Here is a 9,706-nt window from a genome sequence, read left to right on the forward strand (position 1 = left end):
GGATGGGAAGGGATGGGAAGGGTAAACAAAGGAGGAGGCTACAATGCTTGATAAGAAATGTACTCATTATCTTGCCCTTGTAATTGTAACCCCTCTGTACAGTATTTTCACAATTTAAAAAAAAAAAAGAAAAGTAGAGCTCTTCAGTCAATTTAGGTATCCATCCATAACATACTGGCTTTCTATTATGTAAAAAGCTACAAGTAGATCCCTATTTATGCTTATACAAACATATACACAATACAAATAAAATTTGATTTAAGTATGCCTATCTCAAGTACACTAAAATCTATTAAAATAAATCTCATTGAGCATTTTAAATTAGTAGCTCTACTTTCCTAAACAAACATTCTTTACCTTCTGCTTATATACTCCCATACATGCTTAACAGTTTATTATATGGATAAATACAAAAGTTAGTAGTTATATATAAGAATTTACCTATAAGTCTTTCTTTTTGTCTTTTTATATAAGAGTACCAGAGATGAAATACTAATTTTTGAAGTTTTAAATGGTAATGTTCTATTGCTGTCTCCATTTTTGTCACTGAGATAACACTGCCATTTATGTGAGCTGCTGTCACGTCTCTCCAAGTGCTGCAGGAGGAGACACAGAAGAATAATATTTTGATGTTAGGAAAATAAATAAATAAATTAGGAGGAATAAGAAATAATGCTTTCTTTCTCCCCTCAAAGGCCAATCATAGAAGGGGAAAAAAAGCAACTTGCATGAGTTAGGTATATCCTGAAGAATTTCTGATGACCCTACAAGGACAGGAGATTATATGATAGTCATATTTCTTTTTTAGACAAGATAAATCATGGAATAACATTATAAAAATTTTAATTTACCAAAAGACTCACTGTAATGCTGATTTTAAAGGAAGGAGATAGAAAGTCCAAAATATATTGGACCTCAATGATTTCAGAAAAGTTATATACCAAAAAAGTTATATACCAGGAAGAGCTGGGTACTGGTGGCTCATGCCTGTAATCTTAACTACTCAAGAGGCTGAGATCCAAGGATCTCAGTTCAAAGCCAGCTTGGGCAGGAAGGTCCATGAAACTATTATCTCCAATTAACTACTCAGAAAAAACTGGAAATGGTGCTCTGGCTCTAGTGGTAGTCTTGAGCACGAAGATGCTCAAGGACAGTGCCCAGGACCTGAGTTCAAGCCAAAGTGGGGAGGGAGGAGGAGGAGGAGGAGGGAGGGGGAGGAGGAGGAGGAAGGGGAAGGGAAAGGGGAAGGGGAAGGAGAAGAAGAAGAAGAAGAAGAAGAAGAAGAAGAAGAAGAAGAAGAAGAAGAAGAAGAAGAAGAAGAAGAAGACGTTGTTTTAAATAAATACAAGCTGACTAAATATTAAAGAACTAATATAAAATGACTTTAAAACTTTAAAAGATAAAATCACAATTGGCCCTAAGTGGGGAGAATATCATTAATAAAAACACAAATAAATAAATAATATATAAAATTCATATTCTTACCAAAAGTGGGTCTTTACTAGATGCCCAGTGTAGAAAGTGCATGCTTTTATCATCAGTTCTGGAGTCATCTAAAATAAACAAACAACTGAAATAATTGAAATCAGAAATAAATAGGGTCTATGGCAAATAAATAGGGTCTATTTGCCTATGACAAATCCACCAGAGAATGAGAGCAATGATTGCCTCCAGGAGCGTAACTGGGCACCTGGGAGTAGGCAATGGATTGAAAGAACAATCTGCTGCTTACATAGTTAGGAATTTTATTACATATGCCATTGTCTACTTTCTAAAAGTTAGAGTCATACCTTAAAGTCATCCCATTACATTAGACTTACCTTAAAGAACTTTCAAGTAAGCATTGAGGCATTGTTATTATTAGCTACATTAACAAGAGTACGGAACTGTAGATCTGCTGGTCACTATTAAGATTTAGTAAAGCTTGGTGCTGGTGGCTCACACCTATAATCCTAGCTATTCAAGAGACTGAGATCTGAGGATCGCAGTTCAAAGCCAGCCTGGACAGGAAAGTCTGTAAGACTCTTATCTCCAATAAACTACTCAGAAAAAAAACCAGAAGTGCCCCCCTGTGACTTAAGTGGTAGAATGCTAACCTTAAGCACAAGGTTGCTCAGGGACAGCGTCCAGGTCCTGAGTTCAATCCCCAGGATTGGTACACACACACACACACACACACACACACACACACACACACACAATTAAAAAAAGGATTGAGTGATTTGCTTCTTGGAGGTATAAAATGAGATTATTTTCTATTTTCTTTTTGGGAGGGCTGTCTCAGGACCCCAGGGCAATCCTGGGGCTTGAACTCAGGGTATGTGCACTGTCCCTCCATTTTTGCTTGAGGCTAGTGCTCTATCACTTGAGCCACAGCTTTTTGGTAGTTAATTAGACATAAGAGTCTCACAGATGGGCTGGGAAGGTGGCTCAGTGGTAGAGTGCTTGCCTTCCTTGCATGCCTGAGGCCCTGGGTTTGATTCCTCAGCACCACATAAGCAAAAAGAAAAAAGCCAGAAGTGGTGCTGTGGCTCAAGTGGTAGAGTGCTAGCTTTGAGCTGAAGAGCTGAGAACAGAGCCCAGGCCCAGAGTTCAAGCCCCCGACTGACAAAAAAGAGACAAACAATTAGAACAACAGTGTTAGATATTATTACTCAAAACTTTAAATTTTCTGATATTAATTCCCCATATGAAAAAGTGAAAAACTCAAGTATGAAACCAAAATAAAGTATTCAAGTATATTCTAGCCATTGGACTAATATTGCCAAAAATGAACTACACAAGTACAAACCAATATAGAAATTATAGAAATTACAATTGAAGAACAGACTTTACTAGGCCATTTGTCTTTGTTTTTGTTTTGTCAATTGTAGGGCCTGAACTCTGGGCCTGGGCACTGTCCCTCAGCTCTTCAGCTCAAGGCTAATACTCTACCACTTGAGCCACAGCACCACTTCCGGCTTTTTCTGCTTATGTGGTGTTGAGGAATCAAACCCAGAGCCTCATGCATGCAAGGTAAGCACTCTACCAGTGAGCCACCTTCCCAGTCCCTAGTAAGCCATTTGTTAAGAAAGAAATAATGAGCTGGGTGCCGGTGGCTCACGCCTGTAATCCTAGCCTAGCTACTCAGGAGGCTGAGATCTGAGGATCCCAGTTCAAAGCCAGCCCGGACAGAAAAGTCCATGAGACCCTTATCTCCAATAAACCACCAGAAAACCGGAAGTGGTGCTGTGGCTCAAGCGGTAGCGCGCTGGCCTTGAGCTGAAGAGCACAGGGACAGCGCCTAAGCCCAGAGTTCAAGCCACACAATTGGCAAAAAAAAAAAGAAAGAAAGAAAGGAAAGAAGGAAGGAAGGAAGGGCCAAAAAATATTTATCCTAACTCCAAACAATACATATATTGCAAGATTATAGTATGTAATGTGCAATAAATTAATCAAACCTGTAATATTGCTCTTTCAGGCAACAATGAGATGTCAAATGCTGGGTATTCACCGAGTTCAGCTAAGTCTGTAGAGTCTCGTCCTTCGCGTCTCTTTAATTTTAAGGTACTTCTCCATGCTTTCAATTGAAGGTCATGTTTCAATGCCTGCAGTGAAAGGAATTTACAAATTCCATGGGACAGATGAGACAACAGATTCGGAGAACAGTAACTGATATATTGACAGCACTACGATAAAGATTACTCGTCATCATCATCATCATCATCACAAAAATTATATTTTTTTTCTAAACCACCCTGACTTTATAGATCATTGCTCCTAGCCATCCTAAAAGATCAGTCAGCTACCCTTAAAGAACTTGTCTAGCCTTAGGAAAACTAAGGCCCACTAATTGAAAATTGTGGTCATTGGTATTTCAGGCATGGAAGGGAGGTGGTTAACACAGTAATAACAAAAAGGGGGGTCCAAAAGAAATTATTTGGAGATTTGCCTGATTTCTCATAAAGTTCCCATTTAACTCTGATACACCACTAAACACTGTATGAGAAACCAGAAGTTTTAAGGTTAATGAGTATTTCACCCTTCACTCTTCCACACAAAATTCCAGTGGGATGCACACATCCATTAGAACCTAAGGAAGGGCCACATGGAAGAACCAGCAGACACAGATGTTCCCTGCATCTGCCAATTCCTTTCCCTGAGTGAATGCAGAATTACTATTGGCCAACTAATTCTATGGCTAGAAATTTTTTTCTCTGAACATCCAGTTAATCATATATGTAAATATTAAGAATAGTATATTACCAAGTATGTACTATACACTATCTTTTTCAACTAGAGTGTGTAAAACATTGTGCACAGTGTATGATGAAGACTACAGGAACACAATCTGAGGTAGAACTACATGACTCTGAATGAGAAGATACAGGGTAACAAAGTAGAGACATGTTCTGAAGAGATGAGAGAGAGAGAGAGAGAGAGAGAGAGAGAGAGAGAGAGAGAGAGGCACCATTGAGAATCACAATAGAAGTGACAGGACAGCAGGAAAAAAAATGGAAAGCCAACAGAGAAAGCCAGTGGCTCACACCTATAACCCTAGCTACTGGGGATACAGAATGGGAGAATCAAAGTTCAAGGCCCACTCAGAGAAGAAATGTTTGCAAGACTCCTCTTCAACCCATAGATGGGTAACAGTTGCATGTATCTATTAACCTAAGCTATGTGGAAAGCTACAATTGGGAGCATTATAGTCCTAGGTTAGGCCAACCAGAAAAATCAATAAAACATCATCTCAATACAAAGCAGCTGATGTAGTGGCACATAACTATCATCCCAGCTATGACAGAAAGCCTAAAATGGATGCACTGTGGTCCAGGTGTATGTGCCTGGGAAGGAAGCAAAACCCTATCTCAAAAGTAACCAGTATAAAGCCGGCTGCCAGTGGCTTGTAATCCTACCTACTCAGGAGGCTGAGATCTGAGGATCCCGGTTCAAAGCCAGCCTGGGCAGAAAAGTCCGTGAGACTCTTATCTCCAATAAACCACGAGAAAATCGGAAGTGGCGCTGTGTCTCAAGCGGTAAAGCGCTCACCTTGAGTTGAAGAGCACAGGGACAGAGCCCAAGTCCAGAGTTCAAGCCCCACGACCATGCAAGAGGCCCTGTGTTTGATCCTCAGCACCACATGCGCAGAAAAAGCCGGAAGTGGTGCTGTGGTTTAAGTGGTAAAGCTTTATCCTTGAGCTGAAGAGCTGAGGTACAGTGCCCAGGCCCAGAGTTTAGGCCCCACGACCAACCAACCAACCAAACACACACACACACACACACACACACACACACACAAAACCAATTAGCTCTCCAATAGGGTGGGGAAACTGAATCCATAAGGAAGTAAACCAGGTGGCCCAGAGTGGGAGAGCCATATTAGTTGGCTATGGAAAGAGAGATAGGGTCTGACATGGACCCACCAAAAAGTTTAAGAAGCAGGGAAGTAAAGAAATGAAAGGCTTGTGGTTCATGGCCCCTTCCTCCCTGACAAGGAACATGTCTCCTCACCTAAGGATCACTGCAGAAGCAGAGTGGAGAGAGCTGCAACAGGTGGAGGGCTCTCCCTCTGGGAGTAGCCTCCCAACTACATGTGTTTGCTTCCAAGAGGGACTGACTCCTGATCCTGTGGAGCATGCAACCTCTCCAGCCTCCTCCCTCCCACAGGGTGGTTAACTGCTGGGTGGTGTCTGGCAGCACTAAGACTGACTAGACTGCCACCAGCAACAGGTGTTTGCTGCCAGGCATGCTAAAGAGTATGATCCCAGGTCCTGCACTGAGACTGGGAGGTGGAGCGCCTGAGTCCCTCCCTCCTATCCAGACGCAGTGCTCTGCTTACTCCCACCACTCTCCCACACAACTGGGAGAAGCTACAAGACTTGGACATCTTTTGATCCTCAGAACATAAAATAGTAATTTGTAGAGCGAGAGGGAACCTGCCCAGCCCACAAGCTGCAAAGCTCGGAGCTGCCAGTAGCAGGTACCAATCCACAAAGAGGGGAAGCTTTAAAAACAACAACAAAAAAAAAAAAAAAAAAACTAAGAGGGGAAGCTTTTGAAGCAGAGAACTAACCCTTGACAAGTCCCACCTTCATCCCACATCACAGGAGATTTGACACTGAAAGAGACTACAACTAGTTTTTCTCTTTCTCTGAGTGGTGCTGAGGATCAAGCTAGTACACTGAGCACATGGGGAAATGGCTGCTTAATGAGCTATCCCCCTAATTCAATGGTCAGAAACTCCACTCCAACCCAGACACTCTACAGACCTGCCTGAACAATAAGAATACTTGAGGCCTGAGGGCATGCTCTAGTACTAGAGTATCTGCCCAACAAGCATGGGAAACTGAGTTCAAATGCCAGTACTACACTTCAACTGAAAGACAACAACTTGGCCTTAGATGCATAAATCCCAGCACAGGAAACACAAGGTCTATGAAAAAATAAGGCAACACGACTCTTCCAAATAACAGCAACTGCACAAGAATGAACTTTAACAACACTGCAATGTACACAATCCCAAAGAATTTAAAAGAATCATTGTAAGAGAATGACCAATGGAATAAAAATGAACACATTTATTAAGTTTTTATCATTTATGTCTCTATTTAGTTCCATTAGTTTCTCTTTTACTTTAGCATTATTTATTCACCTAAATGTCTGTTTCAGCCAAATTCTCAGTGTCTTTACCAAAATTTTAAAATAAAATGATAAATATTTTTTTCCTGGATATTCATACTTCAAATGAAAAAACAGAAATACAAAATAATTGGGATAACTAAGTGAAACTTATGCTATTAGCAGAGCAAAAAGCCCACCAAAAACGTAATATCTACTATTTTAGTGACAATATTATTACCATAAATTAATATGATTCTTTAAAATATTGGTTTCCAATATACCATACCAGCTCATCGTCTCGAATTTTATTCCTTCGCCTTACTTCTTCCCGCCAGCGGTCTATGAAAACTTTTTGCCTGTATGTACTGAACATCAGATGCAAGTTTGATAGGGTCTCTGGAGAGAACGTATTAGAATACTGTATATAGTTAAAGCTATTTCCAAAAAATCCTAAATGATTTCATATTCTATCATAACAGCTTACACTATGGAACCAAGGTCGCTTCTAATAGTTGTTTTTGTTTTAATTATCACCAAAACTAAGTAGGTTTATCAGTATTCAATAGTACTCCTAAGACTTTATGAACCTATAAACATCATTTTTGTCCTTATAAATTAAGATACAACAGAATACAATTGCTTTTTTAAAGCAAGTCTACTCTTTATAAAAAACAGAACTTCTAAACTTATTTGTAAAAAAAAAAAGTCACAAGGTAATATTAAAAAGTTAATGTCCTTGAATTTAATACGCCTTAGAAATAAAAAGATTGCCTTATATACATTAGCTGGAGTCCAAAGCACAATTACAGGAACCAAGAAGACAGAAACAGGCTTGGGAATAAGCTACCAGAGGGCAGGCTCCCACCAAAACTGTTGTTTTGAGTTTGGGAGATTTTTTTTTTTTTACTTTTCTTTTCAACTGGATTTGGATATCTGGTTTTTATGTGAGTACTTTCCGCATTTAAACTTGTCACAAATTTCTAAAATTTGTTCAATATTGTGCAAATAGAGCAAAGCATGTCAGCATGTCAGTTTCCAACATCACAGTTGGAACTTTAAAAAGCCTTTGACTTTCCCTAAATCTGCCTTTGTGGGTAACTGTCCCTTTGAACTTTGTTATTTTTTCCTGATATCTATGACCTTTCAGAAGCCTGTATCTCAAGTTGTTTAACTAATTAATGTTTCTCAAATTGGTACTGTCAATTGGGCACCGATGGCTCAGGCCTGTAATCCTAGCTAGTCAGGAGGCTGAGATCTGAGGATCATGGTTCGAAGCCAGCCTGGGCAGAAAATTTCCCAGATACTCTTGTCTCCAAAACTGGAGGCAGACAGCATCCAGGACCGGAGTTCAAGCCCCACAGCCAATAAAAAAAAAGAAAAAAAGAAATTTAGAAAATTGGGTATTGTGGCATTATTAAGAATGAATAAGATTGTATTATTCTGTATCTGCTCCATTCACTTAATTTATCTAAGTGAACTATTTTTGTTCCATCATTTTATGCTTAAGGGTTTGGGGTTCCATTTGAACAATCCTAGTTGTAAGTCCCACTCCCACCTGAAGAACAAGCAAAATCAGTTGTCTTTTCAGGGCAATTATCTTAGAGATTTCAACACTTTTGTATTGACATGCAAAACAGAGGCTTAAAAATTATTTCCTTAAGAGGGATGGGGTAACAATGATTAAAAACAATGTACTTATTGCCTTACCTATTTAACTGTAACCCCCCAGCTCTTCACCATTTCAATAAAAAAATAAGATAGCATATTTTCTGTTCATTTTTGATTAAATGCCTTTTGCTTGAATTGTTTCCCACAAAATAACTTCCCAAAAGTGCTTAAGTTTATTTCAGTTTTTATCTTTTAAGTTATAACAAGTATAAAAAGAAAACATTCTGGGGATAATTACTGTGTTGTTCTATCAGCAATTGTGTATTCTCTAAGCTAAATAAGCTTATAATATTTATTAGACATTTAAGACTTTATTACACTATTATACAATGTATAATAAATGTTTAAATATTCATTATGCTTTATTAATTTTATATCATTTTGATGGTACCACTTTGAAAATGATAACAAGGTTATTATTTGGAATTTCCAACAATAAATACTCAAGAAAAATTTTAACCACTTCATGACCAAGAGTTATGTAGAACATTGTGCTAATAGTGTGGCTGGCATACTCCTCAGTACTGGAGAAAAAGGAAGAAAGAAAGAAGTTGGGAAAGGAGGAAGAAAGAGAGTATGGAGAAAAGGAGGGAGAGAGGAAAAGAAAGTGTGTGTGGGGGCGCGCGTGCGTGTGTGTGTGTGTGTGTGTGTGTGTATGTGTGTGTGTATGTGTGTGTGTGAGAGAGAGAGAGAGAGAGAGAAAGAGTGAGAGAGAGAGAGAGAGAGAGGGAGAGAGATGCCCTGAGAGCAAGGGAGGAAGAGTAACATTCATAAAGTTCCATGATATGAATGAAAGTAGTTAATGTTCACTTTGGAAATTTTGGGACTGTAACTTTGAAATTACTTGTTTTAGAATATAAATCTTGCTGTATATATATATATATATATATATATATATACACATATATATACTGAATATAAATAATATGCTCCCATGTTATCTAATAGTGAGTTAAGATGATAGAAGAAGTAAAAGGTAAGATATAGAAGGAATATAGAAATATAGAAAAGAAACAAGTAAATGGAATTAGGGGAGGAGAAAAGAAGGGAGGGTAGAAAGAACATCAGCAATACCTCATAGTTCAACCTAAGCATGAGAAGTAGATTAGGAGGGAAAGGAGATTAAAGGTAAAATAGAGAAGAGACCAAAATTAAGAAGAGATGAAAGAATGAGAGGAAAAGTCAGAGTAAGAGAATGTTTGAGGGGGAAAAAAACAGAGGAGCTCAAAGAAGGACCGAGAGAATATCACAAGACAAACTAGAGTGTTCAGATGCAAAATCAATCTAGAAGTGCAAAGAGGGGAAAAAAGAAAAAACAAACAACAAAAAAACCTAAACTGCTTTTTCTCTAGAACTTGAAAGGAATTTTCATTCTGTAAAGGAATTTTGAAGAGTATCACCTCCTACTATTACAACCATGCTGAGTGTTACTTAG

General features: G+C 38.7%; 1 protein-coding gene across 1 annotated transcript in view; it reads right to left on the minus strand.

The window, feature by feature from the left end:
* Fbxl13 (F-box and leucine-rich repeat protein 13) overlaps nucleotides 1-9,706 on the minus strand; it is a 171,049-nt gene that overhangs the window by 134,263 nt on the left and 27,080 nt on the right. Inside the window, exons 5-6 of the mRNA XM_013035265.1 lie at nucleotides 6,890-7,037; nucleotides 3,441-3,587 (exon numbers count right to left, since the gene is read on the minus strand). Coding sequence (XP_012890719.1) covers nucleotides 3,441-3,587; nucleotides 6,890-7,037 — 295 coding nt within the window. The remainder of the gene's footprint in view (nucleotides 1-3,440; nucleotides 3,588-6,889; nucleotides 7,038-9,706) is intronic.

Source organism: Dipodomys ordii, unplaced genomic scaffold (genome assembly GCF_000151885.1).
Source record: "Dipodomys ordii isolate 6190 unplaced genomic scaffold, Dord_2.0 Scaffold207, whole genome shotgun sequence".
NCBI lineage: Eukaryota > Metazoa > Chordata > Mammalia > Rodentia > Heteromyidae > Dipodomys > Dipodomys ordii.